General features: G+C 47.1%; 1 protein-coding gene across 2 annotated transcripts; it reads left to right on the top strand.

Moving 5' to 3' along the window:
• Window positions 1-8709: 8709 nt before the first annotated feature.
• Window positions 8710-16605, top strand: TMEM275 (transmembrane protein 275). Of its 2 annotated transcripts, none has more exons than XM_032697032.1 (2): window positions 8710-9288; window positions 13193-16605. In XM_032697032.1, the coding sequence occupies exon 2, from the start codon at window positions 13281-13283 to the stop codon at window positions 13827-13829; it is 549 nt and encodes a 182-aa protein (XP_032552923.1). In that variant the 5' UTR covers window positions 8710-9288; window positions 13193-13280; the 3' UTR covers window positions 13830-16605. The 2 variants fall into 2 exon arrangements, with proteins under 2 accessions (XP_032552923.1, XP_032552924.1); XM_032697033.1 differs by lacking the exon at window positions 8710-9288 and adding an exon at window positions 9567-9644.
• The last annotated feature ends 6779 nt before the right edge of the window (window positions 16606-23384 follow it).

Genomic DNA, 23384 nt, shown 5'->3' with positions numbered 1-23384 from the left:
AAACCAGCAACAGGCATTAGGAAGGGGGTTTCTTCGGTGGAGGTAAATTCTGTGCTGGCTGGGCAGGGACTGCAGATCAGAACTGAAAATGAATGCTAAGCTCAGATCCCCATCCCTGTCTCTGAGGAGGGAGGGAACATTCAGTTCTCATCTGACCAGAAAGCCAGGGGAATGCTTCTATAACCCCCTGTTCTTTTTTAGATAAATTAATGATCAATTAGAGAGCACATGTAAAGATGATGGGGAACCTTGCGTTCAGAGGAGGTAATTTCACTCCTTTTAAATAGTCACAGAAACTGTCATCCAAGTTGTTTCCATTAGTTGGGTTTATTTATTTTTCCTTCTCTTCCTTAATCAAGTTTGCAGCATCTCAGGCTTTTCAGAAAACAGCTGGTGAATTCATCCCGTATCCAAACACACTGCAGTATTTTCAGGGCAATCTCTCACTTGCTGGGCATGAGAAAATTGTTGCAAACCCACCCTGGCTTCATTAGGTCCTGCAGATCATTCCCCAGCAGTTTGCTGCAGCACTAACCACCTCCCCCAGCCAAGCCAGCGCCAGCCAGGCTTCTCTCCCAGCTGCAGTTTCTTACCCTCAGCCTCAGATGCTGCTTTGTTTGTTGCACAGTTTGATCTTCAGGATGCTGGATACACAGACCATTTTTTCCAATTTGCTTAAAATGGTGGTGAGTGATTCTAGACACCACTTCTGCTGCCCAAGGAATACACAAACAGACAGGTTAAGTGTCCTTACTCTCTTTTTACAAATGATTCAGTGAGAAAAAGAGTGAAACCCTTATCTTCTGCAGACTTCTAGAAGCTGAGTCCCCTTGGTGATGGGGTGGGGTGGGATGGGATGGGATGGGGTGGGGTGGGATGGGATGGGATATTCACAGCATCTTTGCAGTTATGCTGTGTCTCTGGACGTTGCACAAACTCTGGAAAGCCTCTCCACCACAGTTCCCTACTCTGACACCTGTGTGTATCACCATTCCCCTGTCCTCTCTCAGACAGAAATCCCTCACATCTGCATGTTTTTGTAGCACCTGGCACATAAACGCACATTTATTCCCTGATCTCTGTGGAAGGGGTGAAATGTTAGTGTTACAAAAAGCATACTGAAAGGTGATGAGGGAAGGGATGTCCAGCTCTGACCACATTTGTGGAAAAGTCCTCCTGTAAAGCAACATCTGCTTTCAATAGCACTTTATGATTTCTCAGCTCTACGCTTCTTGCTAAAGAGGATGTCAGATTCAATCAGAATTTCCCATTATCCTGGTAGTGATGATAGCTGAGTGCCTTGTGTTTAATTCTTACCTCATTTGCATCTCTGGGTGAGGAGTTAACAGGGTCTCACTGATGCTCAAGGCAGCTTTTCCCTACCTGCAATGTCTGCATGTGGGGTGGGAAAGGGAAATAGTACAATTTCAGTGAGTTACAAAATTAATCACTAAACCATGTCAACAGAAAGGTGCCTCTGTCTGGTTCTTGTCCTGCCCCAACAGTTATTCTCTCAGCCTGAGTATGTGAGTAGTGCTTCCCTGTATCTGCTGGCAGTCACAGCCTGCTGGTGCTCATCCAGGTCCCACTGCTCTGAACCCACTGACACCAACACCTGCTGGCATATCTCTGAAATGGTGTGTGCTGGAAGAGAGAGATTTGTTTCCTAATTTACCTGTTTATGGATCCCATCAGTCTGTAAGTGGTGTGGTGGAATAGGAACCTCTGTTTTGTGCCAGTTGCTTAAAAGAAAAAGTTCAGTTTGTCAGTGAGGGCAAACACTGGTGACTGCTCTTTGCAGGAGATGCAGCTTGTTTGACTTGGGGTTCTTCGCCTCTCTCTTCAGGTACTATAAATAAAACTCTGCAAGGGTTATATGACCATACTGCTGCTTTCTGCTGAGGATCTTTTTCCAAAGCATGGTGAATTAATCATGTATGAGCTCCCATAGTGCTCATGGCACATGGGATTTCTTTTCCTTCTCTGGATCCTGTTTGTGAAGGAAAAGAGACCCTGGTCTTGAAGTCATTAGCTGCACGTCTACCACATGCAGCTAATCTCAAACCTGTGAGAAGTAGCTGCTCCCTACGGAACCAGTGGGTAGTTATGGGGTCTGGTGAGGGGGGTGTGCTTCTCTGTGTCTGCTACAGGCAAATACAGGAGGACTTCTGGTCTGTGGCATCTGAGAACTGAATCCATCCTGACAGCAGGTACTTTGAGGGAGAGGAGAAGCTGCTCACTGTGTCCAGTGATGGCGCTGGGAGGGTGTTGGAGGAACAGAGAGGCAGAAAGATTAAGTGTATTAGGAGAGAGGCTTTGTGGCAGAGCTAATGAGTTGGAGTCAAGTGTTTTAAACAGATGCTTCCCCAGGCTCTGTGTAAAATAAAACTTGTGAAGGCACAATGGTGCTAGGCAATGTTTGACGTGATGACCTTATAATCACTTCATTTAAGGATGTGATTAATGATCTGTGCTATGCCATGTTATAACTTGATATCCCATATGGAGGCCAGAGACATCTGCCGTGTTACAGAGGGTAAATATTTGCAAGGCAGCATCCTACAGACCTTGTTCAAAGCTTGCTGAAGTAACTGCAACAACTTCCATGAAGTTCTGTGGGATCTGCCTAAGCCACAGAAAGGTCTGAACAGTCTGGTTTTTTCCTGCAGCCTGCAGTTGAGGAGATAGGATACCCATTGAAAAGGTTTCCAGACCTTCACAGAAGGATTTCCAGTGCTGACCTTGAATTTTCACTTAATTCGTGCTTATTTTGCTGCTCTGGAGAGTTAAGGACTCACCTTGTGAGGAGTTCTACTGTAGGTACTGCAGATGAGCCATGAGGGGCCTGAAAGTTTTTGCAAGTCACAAAAACTTTCAAGAGATCACACCCATGTCTGAGCTCTTAGATATTTTGAAGGGACATGAACTGTATCACCCTGACATTGCTTTTCTGCCTGTATTTCCAGGTCTTAATCACCTTTGTTGACTTCGTGTTGCCTTGGGAAGCCCCAGTCCTTGGGTGAAGACTGTTGGATGTGAAACAAAAGCATCAGCTCCCTAAGCAGTGACAGGCTGATCAAGGACATGTCTCCTCTTCAGACAGAAACACCATCTGTTCATGATGTTGAGTCTGACATCCCTCAAAGCTAGCTTTTCCAGGAATCCAAACTGGCAAGAGTGATGTGATTTGTGCTGCTGGTAATTAGTATCTCTTGTGGTCTGGCGTGCTGCAGGTTGACCACCAGGTGGATATAAGAGGCATAAATTAAGTCTCTTTTTGTTGTCTCACAAAGCAACGTCAGATCTGTTCCAAAGGGGATTTGGTCTCTATGTCCGGGGCCAGGTTGAATTTGGAAAGCTATAATTCATCTTTTTATGCACAGTAACTAGCTTAGCCTGCTTCCTGTGGGAAACAGATGCCGTCGGTTTAAATCACCGTGTAGGTGCTTTTCCCCATGGGATGAGGGATATAAACATATTTGCAGGTGAGGCACCTGAGCATGCCTGCAGCCAGCCTCCAATGTTGTCCATGGCTCAACTGGGCAGCAGTACCTTGCTTAAGGGAGTTCTTGAGTGGCTGGATGGACAGAAAGACACTGTGGCCAGGCCAATGGATCCTTTGGTGGATTTGGTTCCCGAGGCTGAACTCCTGTGGTACATTATCCAGTGTCAGAAGGTGGCACAGCTGGCTGGCCTCTTCCTCGTGTATAGGGCTCAGCCACAAGAATTGGATTCAGAGAAGACATGGCATATGGTTATTGTTTCCTTTCAGATTCCATCATTTTTGCTTTTCTTCAGAACCAAAATTCCAGTTCACCACTGCTGGTTTGTGATGCCACCAAAATCCCATCCTCAGGAATGTCCTCAAATTCACCTAAGGCATACTCCCAATAGGAAGAGCATAAATTCTCTTGGAAGGACAGTTCCTTGTTCCTGTGATGTTTCATGTTTGGGGCCCGACTCCGTTCTCATGAATATCAGTGGCTCTTGTGGTGCTGCTTCCATTGCCTTGGCAGCTCCAATGCAGATCACATGTATTGGTGTATTCTCCCTGGAAAAGAAGGGAAAGACAAGTAAAACTATTATAGTGTGTAATGTGTAACATACTACGTACAAACTACAATACATAAAGCAAACTCTGATTTCAGTTAATGAGGAGCCAAGAGTCCTTCAGCTAAAATCTCTACCAGCCACTTCTTTTAAAGAAGATGTAACACTGAAGTCTCTGATGAGCCACATTTGAAATCACGAGGGAGAGCAGCTGATGGGCACGTTCTGTGGTTTTGTCTCTTCCAGATCAACTACACCTTGTCGAGATCTGGTCAGCAGAGAGATCCACCATATGACAGAGGGAAGTGAACTGAGTGTTTGACTCCTAGGAGAATAAAGCCACGTAACTTCAGGTCTGCTCTTCCAGTGATGCTGCTTGCTAATTAGGTTGTCAGTGAGGCATTGAGAATTAAACAGAGGAGAGGAGACATAATCCTCCCTGCAAGGTAATTAAAAATATTTGCCCCTTGCTGATAACTGACCCGCTGATTTCCTCCTGTTTGAGAAAGCTTCATAAAAAATTACTGATGTCTTTTTGTAATAGGACAGCCACTTGCACAGATGTTTCCTGTCTGCTGACTTTCCAGTATTTTGAGGTGTCACAGGAAGGAGAAACTTGTTTGAAATTCTGGAAGCCTGTTTTGTTTGTTTGTTTGTGCGAAGGGGAAAAATTATCTCCAGATTATTTTAAAAACCATAACAAACCACAAAAGTGCTCTGGAAGTAGAGCATCAGATCAGAGGGTAGAAGCAAAGCTTTAGTGGTGCTGGAAGTCAGGCTGATGGTACCTGCTGACTGTCCAGTTGAGATTCCCATCTGTCCAGGGCTCAAATCCCACACAACGTGGCACAAAGACAACTCTTTATACCTTTCTCAGTCTGTCTCCCAGTCTCTTCTGTTCTGATTTCAGCTTCCTCGGCACTGTGCATGGCATTCTTGACATGAGTGGATCATGTGGGAGAGATGTCCAGGTCAGGTTACAGGGTTTTGAACAGAGGGGCTCGGTGGGTTCGGGTGGGCTGAGTGCTCTACAGGCACATGGTGAGGAGCTGTAGCAGCCTGAGGAGATGTGACCTGGTGAGCAGATACTGGTATTCTGCCTACAGTCTTCAGCTGAAATGATTAAATGGGAGTTGATTGAGCCCTGCTCTAAGGGGGTTGATGGACAGTATGAGAAGCCATGGGCATGGGAACATCTGCTAGTGGAATTGGGGACAGCTGGCCCTGATGCTTCAGGTCATGAAGACAGTGCTGCTCATGGTGAGAGAGCTCCTGGAAAGAGTAAAAGTAGGAATCACCCCTGCTGAGATGCACTGAGTACATCGAATATTGCAGTTGTACTGAGTGAGACTAGGCATGAAGTGTGTCTGCCAGGTCTCTCTGATAAGGAAAGCCAGTTTGGGTCTATATTCAGAAAAAAAACAAAAGTTTCACCCTGATGTGGGAACAGTCATATGGGACTAGGTAAAATAATCTACCTTACCTATTATTCTGCCTCAACAGCTCTCAATAACAGAGGCTTAGATTAGAAGGACAGTGGCAAACCTAGAGCAAGCTTTCCTCCTTAGTTCATTCTCAATCATAACATGGTGAGCCAGAAGCTGCAACTGCTCTGTTGTGTTTGACAGTCCAGTTTTATCTGTGTTCTGGGTCTGAGAACATTAATACTGGTGTTCTTCACCGTAGAGTCCTGTGATTTTAATTACACATTGTACAAGGAAGTGTCTCCTTCGTGGGTTTAAATCCCCTGCATTGTAAATTCACAGCTGCCTCTAGGAATGACAAATACTAATCTCTTTTTTGCCTCCTTCTTTATGTTGTAGACATGTAAACATTGCTACAGAAATTTACTTTTTTCCCTTCTGAAGTGCCAGAGACAGCACAGAACCATGAGACAGAGAGGATCCTGCCATAGTGCAAACTTTCAGACAGATAGGGTGGCATTCAGAGCTGGTTTGGAGCAACAACAGATTCAGTCTGGCATTTCCTTCCCTAAAGAGGCAATTAAACTGTAAACTCGCAGAGAGGTGCCAGTTCTGGAGATCTCATGGAAATCTGCAGGGGGATATTTCTGCAGTGACCTTTGTCTAATGATCTTATTAAGGGCCATAAACTTCCAGGCATTCTCTGTCTCCCACACACTCTTGTGTGATGGGCATGGTTCAGCTGGCAGCAGCATGGGCTGCTGCATTTTGGTCCTGTCATGCTGAGGAACTGGGCCATTGGCATGCTGCTGTTTTCCTAAGTGTGGATGCTGCTCATGTGCTTTCACTTGAGTATGAGTCCCAAACAAAATCCTTTGAAACCTCTGTGGATCATTCTCACCCTTCCCACCTTTTTCAGTTATCCTTGCAGAGAGAAACCTCACATAGCCAGTGTGTTGTATGAGGGCTTCATACGTGGTAGTCACCATCCTGACCTGCTCCAGGCCAGGAGGTGATGGCACTGAAGCCCAGCCTTTGTGGGTGCAAGAGGGCTTGAGACAGGTTTCTTAGGACTGAAACCAGAATCAGGAACTGACAGTGGGAAAAGGCAGGCAGGCAATGTTGCCTCACATTCAAAAATTTCTGACTGCAGCTAATTTCTGAATTCAGCAGAAGCAGGGAACAAACAGCTTCTCCCAGAGGAATATAATTTCTAATCAGCTGAGAGCTGGGATCTTTCCTCTGAAGAAGGCAGGGCTTCCCAGTGCCTGGCAAGTTTAAAACTAGAAACCATCAGTCTGGCAAAACCCCCCTGGCAAATCATGAATGCTCATGAGCTATCAAAGCTCCGCAAGGAAATGAATCTGCTCTGATTTATACCAGTGGGAAATCTAGCCTTTAATTTTAGTTCTTGAATTAGCAGTTGTTTTAATCACATGAATGCAGTCTGCCAGGTTGTCAGGGCCACATGTGCGAAACACAGAATTATTGTTTCAGTGGAGCTCGAAATATGCAATGTTTCAGTAAAGCATTTTTATTGGGTTTATGGACCATTAAGCAGAAAGTGTGATGGAGAGACATGCAACAGCAAAACAGAAGCAGAAGCAGCCTTCTTCATCAGTGCTTTGAGCAATTAGGGAACAACTCACAGGTCATTCAGTATTAATTGGCCCCCTTTGGAGCTTGAGTGCTTTATGAATGCTATTATACAACTTGATAGCAGTGGGCTCGAATCAAAGACCCTGACGGTCTCTTTCCCTCTGACATCCACTGTTCCTACATAAACAGGGCTTATTCAACTGCTTCTGTTGAGCTCTGTGGAGTTACACCAAGAATGAGTTCAGCCACTCTGGTTTCTACCCAGCAACAGTCAGCAAACACTAAACACCAGTTCTGCCACATGTAGAGTCATCTCTCTCAGATGTGCCAGAGGGAGATTTCTCTAGAAAATCTTCCATTGTGCCCTCTCCCCTCACTCCTCTGGTAGGGTTGAGTACTGAGGTATTTTGAACTTCATGTTACGAGTCCAGGGAATCCCTAGAGGAGACACTGCATCTCTGGAAAGATCTGAAGTGAGATTTCCCAGTTATTTCTTTCTATAAGCCCAGGCAGTCAATTCATCTGATCAGTACTGCTTTTCCAACACCCTCCTGCCCTCTTGCTCAAACAATGCAGTGTGCTGTTGGCTTTACTTAAGCTGAGGAGAAAACAGAGTTGTCTTCCTTGGCAGAGAATGAACCCCTTTCTGCAAAGCTTGTTTTTGCCTGAATTTCTAGGATGACCTGCAAGGTGAAATGCAGTATGATGCAGTAGAGGAGGATGCTGTATTAAGAATACTCAGGCTGGAGTGGTGCCTGGAGAATAGAGAGAAGTAAGTGTTCATTTCTCTTCAGTGATTTCTCTCTTTGACCTTTGTTTTTCACCATCTTTGTTACCTTTCTCCTTTTCTCTCTCTCAATCATGAAAGCAGTAATTTAAAAAAGAGGGGAGCATGATTGATGTTCAGTCAGCTCCAGCCTGGTTTGTACAGGATTCTTCTGCAATAAATTGGAGAGAAGCCTCTGCTCAGCTGTTGCTGGCATTATCCAGGCTGGTTACAGCAAGTGTGGGCATGGAGAGCAGATGAGGACATGTGAGTATCAGCACCTCTTCAGCTGTGGGTGGATTATCTACACACCATCCAGTGCATAAGTTGCAGTTTGCTAAGTTTCCTGTGGTCACCAACTCTGCAAACAGACAGAGGTTGGCTTCTTAACATGGGAGTTAAGATTTTGGCTGTGCTAGCAACAGGGTCTAGCATTAGACATGTTTTTAGTGTAAGTGCCTTTGAGTGTACCTGAGATCTGATTGCCACTTTAAACATCAGTTTTGCATTTGGGGACGGTTTTCTTTTAATTTGCCAACCCCCCACACCCTGGACGTTCCGCCTCTGGAGGTCCTGTCTCAGCACCCCTCACTGCCGGCCGCCCAGCAAAGACTCCCTCCTGCATCCCTCCCACATCCCTCCAGCATCCAAAGGCACCGCACACCAGCTGTTTGTGGGTTTTGTTTTTTTTTTTTTTATTCGTAACGTGCGTTTCAGACCTCTTGTGTTTGAGAGATCCGTGCCTCGCTGCAGCATCGAGAGCCTACATCCTACTCCTTGGCATTTGGCGGTGTCTCCCCTTCTCCCCTGCGGCGGCCGCGCTCCGTTCTCCGCCCCGGGGCCGCCGCAGGGCGGCTGGGGCTGACCCTCGGCGTAGACGCCCTCCTGGGTTTTTCCTCTCCCTAGGGGAAAAAAAAAAGGGGCTGTTCTGCTCCAGGCACCTCTGTGAGCTGAAGGGGGCGGGAGCTACAGCCTCGAAGTAGAAAAGGAAGAAGGAAAAGGAGCGGGGAGAGGGTGAGCGGTACCGGACAGCGGGGAGCGGTGGGCTGAGCCTCGCTGGGCACCGCGGGTTCGTTCGAGGAGGAGGAGGAGGAGGCAGGAGAGGATGCGGCGGGGCAGGGATGCTGCTGCTAAACCCCCTTCTGCCTAAGGAGAACAACATCATCCTCCGAGGAGAAGGAGGAAAGTGGGGAGAAGGCAGCCGAGCTCGCACAGAGCCTGCTGAGCTCTTTCGAGGACTGTACGCCTGACACCCCAGCAAAGTTTCCGGACCTCGGTGACGAGAGGGGAGGAAGGATGTGAGATCCTTAGCCTCCCAGCAAACAGCTGGGCTTCCACCCCTGGCATTGCTGGGACTAGCCATGGCTTTGTCATCCCGGACTGAAGGGTGAAAGGGAGACCCGGGACATTTCTCTCCATCACCTTCCCTGGCTCCACGTTCCAGCCCAGGTGAGTGTCCTCCCCTTCCAGACACCGAGGCTCTCTCTGGCCCTGCCGGAGAGTTTCCCAGCACTTTGCCCAGGGAAAAAAACTCTTGTGCTTCTCCTGATAGCTAAAAGGTGCGTGTCTGTGTGTTTGTGAGTCTGCCTGTGTGCGGGAGGTTGTTGTAGCTGCCTGACTGCAATTTCCGTTTGCTGATCACTGTCATTATTTTGCTGTTCCATCACACCTCTAGAAAGGAGACTCATCTGAAGTCTGGCAAATATTTTGGTTGTGCTGTTGCAATGAGATGGTGTGGAAGGATGACAGCTCGATCCCTCTCATGACAACTAAGAGGGAAACGTGCTTAGCTGTACATGCTGCTGGTATGGCTTTAGATGCTCCTGAAATGCTGGATGAATATGTCAGCATGTCCTTCGAGCTCTAGGAAGTCTCAGAGATATGTATGAAAGTCTCTCTTTGCCCCCCTGAGAATATAGGGAGGGATGGATATTCCCCTGGAAGGAATCACTATAGCCTCTGGATTTCCATCATGCTAGCTTGGACATGCAGCTTTTATTCTTATATAGCAGTGCTTGCAGTAGTGCATTTCAAGATGAAATGTTGTTTGGAGAAGAAACCTACACTCCAACCCATAAGAAAAGAACCTGTTTCAAACAAAGAGCCCAAAGAGAACTTTTTACAATCCTGATGGAACAGAAGTTGTTCATTTTGGGCAGTATAATTTGGCTGGAAATTTGTTCATTTTTTAAGCCATTGATTTTGCTGAAGTGAAAGGTAAAAGCTACCAGAGATCCTCAGGTAGGTCAGCAGTGACAGCTGACCCACACCAGTATATTCTTGTGGCTGAGATGGGAATGGAGAAGGACCCTGACCCTATTACCCACAGAATCAGCCTGTGTTTTAGGAAATGACAGGAGAGCAAAGATGCTTTTGCTGTGCATGACAATCAGAATAAACATGGACTTTGTGTTGTTGCAGGGATTTATTAGGTAGAGAATAGCATAAGGCATTCTGTGGCTTTGGTTTGTTTTTTGCTTTATCCTCCACTGCTCTGCTGGCTTTCTCATCCCCATGTCATCTGGTTTTCCAACTGGAATCCCTTGTGCATAATCCCTGATGTTTTCCATGGAGATCAAGAAAACAGCAAACAGTGATCTACTTTCTGAATGTTCCCAGCCCAGAAATACTGTTTTCTCCGTGCTGTTGGTTACCCTGTGGTGTGTGTGCAGATCATGTCCCAACCCTGTGACAAGGCCTGTCTTCCAGGATCTTCTCTCCCCAAGCTCATGGAAGAGGTTCCCCTTAGAATCTCCAGGGAGTCCATCACTTTCTGCTGAGAAAAGTCTGTTACCCCATGTAGCTGCTTCAAGCAAGGAGGATAGGAAAGAAGTTTTGGCTTGGACACAGCATGGCCAGAACACCTATGATGCAGCCATAGAAAGGGTGTGATAAGCCCCAGAATTGCTCACACAGTTTAAATGAGATCTCAAGCCTGACTCCTTTCTTCCCTTGTCACTTGCCAGGAGGCAGATAGTGGCTGTTTCCTGACCAGTCACTTGGCACAACCTGTCAGCTGTCTCTCTGTCTTATGGGGGCCCAAGGAGCAGCCAATGCCTCCTCCAGTCAAGCTGCAGCATGAGAGGTCTCAGTCCTTTACATTACACATCCCTGTTTCTGTACTGTAGATCTGGTCCCCTTTCCTCCTAGGAAGCAACCATGAATGCCTGGGAAGCTAATGGTGCCTGAACCAATCCTGAGCTGAGCTGGATCATCCTCTCATGTCATTTATCCTTCTGGAGTGGGTCTGTGGTTCTCTTCTACCTGCTGGGGTGAACTGTCCTTGGATGGACCACCCTGATTTATCATTGTCCATGGTGCTTGAATGAGCCTCTTCTCCTCCTCCTCCCCTGTTACTGCCTGGCAAGGTCCAGTGAGGATTTTGCCCAAGCTTAACCCCCTACATTCAGGGTTCTGTAATGATGAACAAAAACTGCTAGGTAGAGAAAATAAGCTACCAGGGGCTGTGCTGGGTGATATCACTGCAGCCTTGAAAACAACCAGAAACCAGCATGGTCTCTTTAGAGTGATCACAGGTGACTACTGAGAGATCCAATGGGCAACAGGTTGAAGCTCCTCTTGAAAATTTCAGTGGGAGCCTGACCTCTGGTGACGTCTTGCCTAGGAGTAGAGGCTGCCAGCTTATTTGTGCATCCCACTGGATCCCAGCAGCCATGATAACTGTCTGGCTCTCCCAGGAGGGGGAAATCTTTCAGAGTGGAAGTGGGTGAGGGCTGAGGAGTCAAGAAACCTGGTAGAGTGAATCTGTGATGTAATTTAACCACAAGAAGCCACACAGTTCCCTGGTGAGCACTTTGCAGTGGGAGAATGTAGGAGGAAGGGCCACACTGGGCTGTCTGCAGCCTCTGTGTGCAAAAGGTTCAGAGTGGCATTCGCAAGAGCTGGTCTGCAAACAGTGTGTGTATGTGTGTCTTTAACCAGAAGCTATCTTGCTGCTGCTGGTCCAGGGCTGCTGAAGGAGGTAGAACTAGGGTTCCAGCTCACATCAGCATGCCAGGGTTCCCAGGCAGAACAAAAGGACACTGCTAGGGAAACATGCATATGTGTTACCCTGGCTAATGGAGAAAATACCCCTTCTCCCTTGGACATTCTCAGTTTCCTGAAAAATCTTTACCCGCTGAGAGATCCCTTCCCAGTCAGGCATCCTTAGATGAGGAAGGATTTAATCTTTTCATGCACCTGTCCCTATTGGCTCCAGCTGATGTCTCACTGAATATGAACCTCACTTGAAGTTCACTGCTGCACTTATTCAGGTCTAAACAAAAGCCCAAGCCAAGGAAATCAGATATGACACCCAATAAAGCTGCAGAGAGCTCTGCCTCAGCTGGAGGTGCTGGAAAATTTTATAACCTAGGAAACATGTTGAAAATGCCAGGCTGATCCCACTGGCATGTTTCAGGGTGACGGGTGATGGTTTATTGTTTGGTTTGATGTTGGTTTTTTTTTTTTCTTTAGCGGGTGTAGACTGGTAATAGCACAACAGTGATTCTTGGCTCCTGCAGTAGAAACTGTGTGTATCAGCTTTCTGCTGACAACACTTTTGAAAGGATTTGACAGCAGAGAGGGGAAGAAGCTCGGGAGCTAGGCAGGGGAGTAGGAGAGAGCAGACCGCTATTGTTTGCCACCAGGCTGGGAAGAGAAATGCTCTCCTGCCTGTAAAATCAAAGACATCACCAGCAAACTGCTGACAATTTGGCCTCTGGCAATTTGACTTTCCAGCGAAGTACAGCAAACACAAAGCCAGCTCTTATCACATCCAATAACCTTCTCCATGGAGAAGCTGCTACTGTCAGTCAGGGCTATGTCTTCCTGCCTTGGGTCCTAGGCCGATCCACACACAGGCTCTTTTTCAGCTTCATCATCTCAGTTTCCATGAGCCTCCATCCAGGAGCTGCTGTTGCTTGTGCACAAACATTGTGCAAGCTTGGTTTTACAGTTACTGAGGCAAACAAGTTCCTGGTCCCTTTCTGTGGGATCTCCTGTGATCACGCTGAAGACGGTGTGATTCATGGCAGAAAGCATGGTCCAGCTGACAAAACACACACATTTGAATCCTTTTCTTATAGACTTCTGTGACTGACAGTGTGTCATTCACAGTATCTGTGGATGGCATCATCCATAGGGATAGCAAAGGACATTAAGCACGCTGGGCTCAGTGCTCCAGCCTGATGCTGACTGCATGTGACCACCACAGTCAGGGAGAGCCCAGACTTGAGAGCAGGCTTGGATTTGCACTTAGTTGTTGGCATCAGTAAACCTGGAGAAGCTGCTGGGGGAAAGGTGCCTTGGGTTCACTGCTCTGACAGCTGCATGGTTCTTTGTTCCTCTCCAGGGATTTCCAGGAGCAGGAGACCGGAGATAGCCTTCTCAACACAGGCTATCCTGTGAGGACTGAAGTGACCTCTGAGACTCATCTCAACATGTTCAGCGAAAAGAGCAGCGCCTCTTTGTCCCAAAAACCCATCCAGAAAAAGACCCGACCTCAGGGCCTCCCCTCCCCTGCTCTCTGCTGCGCTTGTGGACTTTGCATCATGCTAGCAGGGATCAACATCACTTTAGTGGGAGCATTTGCCTTTGGGACCTTCCTCCCCGTGAACAACCCTCCCATCATCATTGGACCCATCTTGTTGGTGGTGGCCTTCACGTTCTTTGGTGCCTGCTGCATCTGCAGCCGGAGGCCCCCAGCTCATGGGGCCAGGAAATCCAAACCAGGTTCCAACATTGGGCTCATCAAACCTGGCAACACAGCCTTTGAAATTGAAACTAGTGAGCACACGGTGCAGGATACCACTGCTGTTCAGCTGAGCCCCACAAATTCCCCCATCTCCTCCAAAAAGTCCACACCGGTTCATGAGAACGCCAAGACTTGCAAACTCTTCACCATGGAAGGCAACGGGCCAGTGGCCAAATACACCACAGGAGGAGAGGCCATACAGCTCAACTTGCCCAGGGACCTGGCTGCATCCTAAACCCAGGCAGAGCTTTTGTCAGCAGCCAGCCAAACACTGCAATGGCTGGGCTGGAAAACCCTGATGTACCATCAGTCAGAGGTGTGGGAAAGGTGCTCGTGAAAAGCCAGTAGACAGTCAGGTCTCTGAACCAATTTAAGGGAGAAGGATGCAACAGCTGAAAAAAAAATACAGATTTTTGCCGAAACATGCCCATTATATGGTTTTTAAAAGAAAATTGATAATGATGTTGCTGTGAAAAGGTGACTCTCAGTTCCTGGAAATACACTGCCTTTTTTGGGGAGCAGATGGGAAGAGGGGAATGAATTAATTTGTCTAGTATAACATGGAAATGTGGTGGTTGGAAGGAGAGGCTACATGGGACTGACAAATGACAGCTCTTTCTTCTCAGAAGTGAAGCAATTCTTGGACATAAAAGAAGCAGGAATGCAGTAAATTACAGCTTGATGCTACTCAGTCACAAGAAGATTTCGGCATTTTTAGTGCCAGACTTTTTGACAGTAGGGACAAAGCTATGTGTTTGCTATTGGAAAAGCATTGTGAAACAATCTCCCCTCTGTTGAAAATCCTTGCAACATCTTGCCTTCGTTTGGGTGATTTTGTCACCCATTCTAAGAGAACTAATCACAAGGATCACAATTAGTGCTCGTGTTTTCCTCTTGTGTTAATGAGTTTGAGCTGCAGCTGTGCTACTCCACGAAGTATTTATCTTGGAAGGTCAGGCAGGCTGAATCCTGCAGTAACCAGAGACTAACAGGAACTTGAAAATGAAATTTTTGGGCAATGATTGTGTACTGAGTGTTAGGCAACTCCTTCCCATATTGTTGTGGAAGGCTGGCCTGGGGCACATATCACCTTGGGGCGGGGAGTAGATAATTGTATGGGCTTCAGTATAGCTGTGCTGGAAGAAGGTGAGTGCATCTCCTTCCCTGAAGTGACTGGGAGATCCATTACAAGGAGTGGATCTCCTTGCTGCAGGAAACAGGATGCTCAGTGTGTTCATGGGCTTGCAAAGCAATGGGATGAGCTTGCAGAAGGGAATTTATTAAGAGCTGTTCCAAGCAAAGACACCCCCTCTGCCTTGGAAAGACCCTAATCTGACGAATTAGTGCTGCAAAGGATTTGTGTTGTGACAGGGCCACGGCCCCCCTGGGCCACAAGCAGAGCTCTGCATGGCCAGGCTGTGAGAGCCACATGACTGGTGTGCTGGGTTAAGTGAGGGCACGTGTGCTCATAGGGGAGCCATGGTGGTGAGTAGTCCATGCATGTGGTGTCCTGGTTGCTCTGGGCAGCCACTGTGCAGTTGATGACTCCTTCATGAACTTGGATTGAGGTTGGATTGAAAAATTCCTCCGTGAAAGGTGACTAAACACTCAGTCTTAATGTGGGTCCTCCCTGAGTGCTGCAACAGTTTGCTGCCTTTAACAGCTCCTTCTACAACAAGGAATTACATCTGTGATTTTAGCAGGGCTGGTCTATACTGGCTAGAAGGAGAAGAGGCAGGCTTGGGAGAGGGATGTTTGTGTGGGCCTGGGAAGATGTGGGTTCAAACGTTTGGTGCAGCCTCCAGGTCCTGGGCAACTCATTTAGTTGTGCTGCTGCTCAGCTCCCTGACTGTGCAAAAGGGAAAACTCCTGCTCCCAGCTCCACTTAAAGCTGCTTCAAAGATGAGCAGCAAGGTTGGTATTAGCACACCTGAGCCTGGAGATTGCTTGAAGGTGGATGAGCCTGTATGATCTGATCTCTGCATAATTTCCTTTAGAGCTTGTTTCCACGGGCGTGCTCTGCCTCCAGCACCGCCTGCCATCGGCATGCAGGAACTGCTGTGCTGAGCAAAAGGCTCCCATGATTTTTGTCTGCCCATGAGTGCTGTAGCAATAGCTTGCTGATGTAGGTTTGATTCCCAGCTTGCCTTCTGGAATAGCAAACAACAGTTTGGAAGTCCTTTAGAGGCGTTTCCCACATGAATATGGTTACTGCAGCACTTTTCTTTGAGCACTTGGAGCCAAAAAGTTAGTAAAATCAAGTGGTAACCATACAGTTCCTTTTTTTTGTTTACTGAAGACTTGAAAGCCAAATCTGGAGTGCATACTGGAATCACTCCTTATCACAGCTGCACAGTGAAATGCTTCCAGTGCTGGATAATACAATGGCTGATCCAATACAAGTGGAAGGCCCCTTGGGCAGGAAAGAGGACAAAAGTAGAACTTTGAGGGCCAGTTAGGAGTTTGGTGTGGTTCACTCACATTGTGGCATCACAACCACTGCCATATAGGAAGTCCTGACACAGCCCTGGGGCCTGGCACATCCTGTGCTGCCCATACAGGTCACCACAAAGCCAGTGTTGCTCTGGGAGCTGAAATCCTTGGGACCTAAGAGATGACAACCAGCAGAGATGGAACCTGGGCAAGCAGAGGTGTAGGACGAGTGAGATGCTGATCCCCTGGTGTAGTGGGTCTGTCTGCCAGGCCGTGACCCCAGCTGCCTGCCTGCAGAGCCAGGTGGGCATGAGAACAGCTGCTGCCTTCCTGCTTTTGCCTTTTTCTGTCTTTTGGAATTTCCATGTATGTCTGTCTGTCTGTCTCTCCACTCTCTGACCAGCTGTTACTAATGTTTTTGTGAATCTCGTGCCTCCTTGTGTACTGGGAGATAGGGAGAGTTTCTTGTTCTCCAAGTCAGTGTTTCTGGTGTGAGTCTTTTTTTGAAATTGCTATTTCCGTGTGTGCAATGTGGAATTTGGAAAAGACAGACCCATTAAAATAATTGCACTCAGAAAGCATTTGGCCTGCCTGCTTTTTCAGTCTAACAACCACCTTCTCCCTTTTCCCTACACTGTGTGTGCCCCAATCCTGTCTGTATTCATTTCGCCTTGTGCTCCTCGCTCTCCTGCTTGATTTCCTAGAAATGCAAGTACCTGCAAGGAAAAAAGCATCCCTAAGAGTTCGTGTTGCCTCTTGAATGGCACTTTTCCTTGAAGTCCTGGTTGTCTAAACACTAGTCCCACTGCCTACTCTCACAACCCTTGTTTTGACTTACTCAGGAATAGCCAAATTCAGCCTTTTTTTTTTTTCTGCATGTGTACATTAACTGCCCCTGGGTACCTGAACAGGCCAGGTGTGAATTGTGGGCCTCTGGTTTATCAGGAACACGGGAGGAGCAGGTTTCTGGTCTGGGGTGGGTGAGGACTGTGGGCTGCTCTGATTCAGTCTCAGGTGATGGAGGACTGGATTACTTTAGCAGATCCCTCCCAGTCCTGGGTATAGATGGTATTTAATTTATGGTGCAGGGAAGGGGTGGAAGCTGTATCTGTGTGTGCTTGTGTGTGTCTAGGATTGGTGCTGTCACCTTTCCGTGCTCCTTCTGGGCTTAGCCCAACACGGTCTCTTGGAGATGAGTCAAGGAAGGATAGCACAGCGAGAATAAAGAGGATTTGAGAGCCTTGCAAATTCACCTCGTCAAAGGGCTTCTCTCCCATGTGCAGCCAAGTGATTTGAGACGAGAGGAAATCTCTCCGTTCCAGGCAGGCTGGCTGGTTAAAGACCTGGGAAATGAGCTGGCTAAGAAGGCTCCACTGACAATGTGTGTAAAATGAAAACCTTTTCCCTTCAGAAAGGATTTTTTTGGCCATTAGGAAGAACTCCCTGGAAAGGTTTTTCTTTTTTTAGTAGTGGGAGCAGAGAAAAAAGCACAGAGCATCCATTGCCATCCTCCTGGACTTGCAGCCTGTAGTATTCCTGCCACAGCAGCTGCTCAACACTAACCTGAACCATGAGCTTCTCTCTCCATCTGGAAGAATAAACCAGAAATATTATGTGAAATGTAATCAACTTTTTCTAATTTCCAGCCCAAATTTATTTGTGGCTGGTTTATTTCCTTTATCATTGTACCAACAATGGCTTTTAACCAAGATACCTTTTTACCTCCTGGAAAATTTTATCCCTGAAACATTTTAGATTTGCTGTAGATTCCCTAGAGCTTTCCTTTCATTAGGCTGAGCTGGCTGACCCCTTCCATCCTTCCCTCCTGTGAAATACTCACCCTTGGCCAGGAGCCCTCATTTCCCTCTCTGACTTATTGCTCTGATTTTGACTCAGGAGCTCCATGAATGCTCCTGAACTGCCATTCTTTTGCAGGACTCACAAGTCCACAGCAAAGTACAAACCTTCCAGGTCTGTCTTGTGCAAGAAATTGGGCATTTTTCCCTGGATAAGTCCTGGAAGAGGGGACAAAAAACCATGAAAGAGCAAAAGCATCCATGAAAACGTGAAATTTCCATTTGCGAAGTCCCTCTGATAAAAAAAAAAAAAAAGGACCTTTTATGTCATTAGTCTCCAGTGAGTCCATAGCAAATGTGCTCAACTTAGAGGCTGAAAGGCTGGTTTTCTCCAGCTGTCAGATGCTGTCAGCTCAGCTGAGCTTGCAGCATCCAGAGAAGGGATGTCCAGACACCGCTGGCAGCCCCACCTCAACAAGCTCTAGGAGAGGTTTGTATATTTGTTTAAAACTCCTGGCTTTCAGACCGATTACCCCAAAGAGCTATTCCTTTGGGATGGCCTCAGGGCAACCCCCTGGCCATGTCCCCAGAGTGATGTGAAGCCACAGCAGATGTTCATCCTCTGCAGCAGCACAGCCCTCTAAATGGGTTAAGGGCATGGAGCATCTCCCTGGTGTTGTCTTACACCGTTTGCTCTCACTCACTTCCTAGGGAAGCTGGGAGCTTGATTTTTTTTTTAATTTTAAAACCAATTTAAAGATCTTTGAGACTCACTCCATGCAGTCAGGGGGCTTCTGCTGTCCCAGCTGCCCCCACTGCTGGGAGGAGACCACTGTTCACCCAGGCTCACAGTGAACCACCAGGCTGCAGGAGACAGCCGGACAGTCAGGGTTGGTCAGCAAGGATTGCTCCAAACAGGCTCATTTCCACGACTTTGTTCAGTCTCATTTACAAAGTTTGTGCTGAAGAGATTTTGCTGTTTCCATCAGCAGATCTCCTGCTACTTCTAACTCACTCAGTCTGTCTCTGTGGGACCTGCACACGCTGACACGGCTTTGAATTCTCAGAGCACAGAGAGTGTCAGGCCTGGGAGGACACATGATGTTTTTCAAGGCATCCTTGCACGCAGAGTCCCCAGGAGTTTTTCTTGGGAGCCCACTGTCATCTGGAAATTTTGATTTCTTGAAATTGGCCTGTCCTGAGAAGATACTGGTTCTCATGATGCTTTTGCCAGGAAATAAACTTCCTGGGTTGCAGCTGAAATTTCCGATCTGAACACTTGAGAATTGCTCTATTACTCAATCCTCCAGGCACCCCTAAAAAAGGATCTTGTTAAACTCTGTCTCCACATCAGGACCAAAATTCAAAGGCAGCTTTGGGACCACAGTTCATTATCAGACCCCCTGTTTTCTATCAAATCCAAAAAGCCAGATTTCTCTGCAACAGTGCTTTTAACAAGCCGTGCCTCTGGAGATCTCTGTACCTTCCCAAAACCACCACAGTAGGTCTCTCCTGCTGAAACCTTTGTTGGAGTTTCTCCCATCCATCTGCTGTGACAGCAAACACAGTGTCATACGTAGCTCTCTGGCCTGGTGCCAGATGGATATTTGATGAAGTTTGTTATAAAGTCTGACAGAAAAATTATTTCTTTTGCTGGCACATAGGCAGGAAAGAATCTTCTTTTGGAGACAAATCCTTCTCTGCTGTTATCTCGGCATGAGAAATCAGTATGATCTATGGTTCATCTTTTTATCTCCAGCTGAGCCAGGCAAGCATGATGCTGTCATTAGGACCTTCTCCCACGGCAAGGGGCTGGTGCTTTATCCCATTTGCTGTCTCCGGGTCTGTGCACTCTCCATTCAGAGGCAGATTCAATGTGTGGGAAGGACATGCTGCTGGCAAACCCAAAAGGTCTGGCTTCTGCAGCTTCCTTAGGGCGGGGCACATCGCTGATGCCTGCGCCCCATGGCTGGTTGTGCAAATAATAAGCAGCCAGAGCTGGTTTCTGGGCTGGAAACGATTCACAGGGCCATCAAGTTCACTGGAGAAAAAGAACCTTTGGCTGGCAATTACAGCTGCACCTGGGAGTGGCAGAGCTGTTTGACTGGGGAGATAAACCCAGGCAGCAGAGCATGGAAAGATCTCCAAGGCTACCCTCCCAGCTTCACCCTGCATGATGGTCTATAAATGGCTTTCCTTTCTTATACTTCATCTGAAAACACCAACCTGCTCAAAAACTAAGGCAGATTTTTGCTGCATCCTTGCTGGATAAACCCATTTTCATGGCGATAAATCCCTGGAAATCACTCTGAATGTGGTCTGACACCACGGAGATGACCAGGACCCCCATCCATGCCCCTGGTGTTTCGCTATGTAGGTGCAAGTACGGCAGTCCCTGCTCTGGGTAAAGAGAAAGACAACAGGCAAGAAAGGAATTTGAGGCACAGAGCTGAAAAGGGGGTGTCAGCTTTTCCCAGGGAAAGAAAAAAACCACAACTCTCAACATCTGTAACATCCCAGGGCAAGGACTTTCATGTCTTAACTCTGTGTTGTGTGGAGATCCACCTGCTCATACGTGCTGACTTCGTTTGAAGGAAAGGGAGGGAAATCCTCTCTCTTTTCTCCATTAAACCTCAAAATGCATCTTTTGGGTGGGCCAGATTCAGACACTCAGTAGATGGCTGTAGATTCCCTTGTTCAGGGCAGCAATCTCTGAGAATAAGAAATACACAGACGGGTTTTCTCTGCAGGGAACTGAGGGATGAACTGACTGAACAATCCTCTTGGCTGTTGTTTTCTTGACTTGATGCATTTCTCTGGCACAATGCTGAATTTCCCAGCAGCTCTGGGCTACACATATTTTCACAGAGCCTCATTAAAAACATAGCTTCAGTTCTGAAAATCACGTTTGTTCTAAATAAGAGCTGTCTGCTGGGAGAATTAATTCCTCCGACTTAAGTCACCTCCCTGGAAGTGATGTTGTTGTCTTCGATTTCATGGCTCAGATGATTACGCTTTTCCAACACCCAAGAATAACGAGATTAGGGAATTTGTGGCAATGAAGGCACAGAGGAGGAACTGGCTAAGAAAAAGGGAAGAGAAATTGAATTTTCCTGTTAAAAGAAAAGGAAATGCCTATTTCACGGAGACAGTTTTACTTCTGGGAATAACAGTGGGGGAAACTCCTTGCGTGAACTAAAGTCTCTTATTAAATCTATCAAGTCCATTGTCACATTCAAAAAACTTCATGATCCTTAGATATACTATTTAAAGATAATTTGGGAAGTATTAATTCCAGTCCTGAGAATCATAAGTTAGGGGAAAAGTGGAAATGAGAGTAAATTATTGCAGTGAGATGCACATTGGGTGTAACTGCAGCAGCACTGCAGTGGAGGTACGTCTGTCTTCCGCTTCTCATTTCTGTCCAGACTTTCCAGGGAGTTACTCATCCTCATGGGGAATAGATGGGGGTCCTGGGGATGGGGTTGGGGAACTTACTGTCTAGAAGATGAGTGGAGCCACTGGGAAAAAGTGTTTCAGAGCATTTGGTCAATGTTTGAAAATTCGAAGCTGTGGATGCCTTATGCCTGGAATTGTTCAAGACCAAGTTGGATGGGACCCTGAGCAATATGGTCTAGTGGATGGCATCCCTGCCCATGGGGGTGGGGTTGGAATTAGGTTATGTTTAATGTCCCTTCCAACCCCAAGCTTTCTATGATTCTATGATTCTATTCTGAGATGGGAATGATTGCTGCACGAACACACGTGGCACACGTGTGCACCCCACACTCCTACTGTCAAAACTCAAAGCTGACATTCCTCTGTGATGCCAGGGATGGGAAGAAAACACCCCCCCCCGGGAGGGACAACTGCTAAAGGGAAAAGCTCCTCTTTGGTGTCACTGGGAGCACTTTATCAGGACTAACACTCGCAACATCATTAGGCTTAATGTTTCTGTTATTTGTGCTGTCAATTCTCCTAATGGTGCTCCAGCAGCATGTAGTCGAGTGAGTCATAAAAGTAATTATTATCTAGGCTATGGCACTGAAAAGGCATTCGAAGTTCAATTCGGTGTGGATGGTGTACATTCATTAACGAGCAGGTGCAAAGTGCCGAAAAGAGAAAAGGAGAAAGCCCATTCCGTGTGAAATATTTTGCCTTATTATTCCTCACAGGCAAGTACGTAGCAGCAGGTGGAGGGAGTGAATAGGAGTAAGGGTGTACATCTTGCTCCTCACATTTTTAAGTGCACATAAAAGACGGGCACTCCGGGTTTTACTACATCAATGCCCAGATTGTTGTAGGGTCCCAGGGGTCAGGATGTGTATATATGAGGCGTGGCAAGAAGCTGTGGCTGCCACCAAAACCTGGAAGTCTGAGTAGAAACAAACAGGCAAAAGAGAGAAAGCAGTGAACGTTCACATTTTGGAGGTAGGGAACTGAATGTACTAGGAGATGAAGTGAGGTCACTTAAGGATTTGGTGGTAGAGCAGAACACACTGCTTAGAGTCACTGCATCTTATTGCGACTTACCCACCAGACTTCCCTTTTACCTAGACATTCTTTCTCCCAGAGGCACATGGACATGCTTCCAGACAGATTTGTAGCTGTGGTGACAGAAGGACATCAACTCCCTCCCAGTCATCTGTCCTTCCTCTGCTCGGTACCTGCAGGAGGCTCAGCCCAGGGCCAGAGCTGATGGAGCAACACCAAACTGGCAGCTCCTGAAAGTTCCTATCAAAAGCAAGAAAGCAAGTCCCAGCAAGGAGCAGGTACCAGCTGTATCAATGCTGTTGCTTCTGACCATGTTCTCAGGTAGGACAGGTGACTGTGCTACAAGGTTGTATTCACTCTGTAAGATTTATCATTTCTCTCCCACTGGGTAGCTCTAATGAGCTGGTAATCGTGCCTCAGGCAAATGGCAGAGCAAAAGTTCTCAACAGTGATACTGTCGCCTGCCAGGGTGGGTTTGTGTAGGGCTTCTGTATTTTATTGTTTCCCTACTTACGTGGAAAGGGTTTTTGTTTCAACTGGGGACCAGGAGTGAAAAAACACATTTCTGAAGGTAGGAGGATGGTATCTGCTGAGATGAGCAGCAGCCACCTGGATCAGCAATTACAGACCCTCAGATGTGTCATGGGTCTGGTCAGGCAAGAGGATTCAAGGTACTTGGTTTTTCATGAGCATGGGTCTTTGCTAATAAGAGCAAAGAATCAGTCAGAGGAGCTGATGGACTGTCTAGAGTGAGAATAGCAGTGATCTGTCTTCTTTTACTGTGTGGGAAGCAAAACTGAAGGAATGTGATGGTGATGGGATTGAAACTTATCTGTATCAAGCCACTGAGAATTGCCTGATGGACAGACTCCATCCCCACCACCAGAGACGTGTGGTGAGCAACTCGTGTCCCACCACGGGGCTCTTGCACATACCCTGGCACCCAGGGAGGACCTAAGAGTCTCCTTGCTCTTCCCCATCCAGGACTGATGTCTGTCTGTCCCTGAGCTACAGCAGTTCCAACTGTGGTTTTTCATTTGAGGTGTCATCTGCACAGACGTTGCAAC

This window comes from Chiroxiphia lanceolata, chromosome 9 (genome assembly GCF_009829145.1).
Source record: "Chiroxiphia lanceolata isolate bChiLan1 chromosome 9, bChiLan1.pri, whole genome shotgun sequence".
Taxonomy (NCBI): Eukaryota; Metazoa; Chordata; class Aves; order Passeriformes; family Pipridae; genus Chiroxiphia; species Chiroxiphia lanceolata.
The sequence above is the reverse complement of the archived record's forward strand: the minus strand, read 5'-3'. Positions and strand labels throughout refer to the sequence as shown.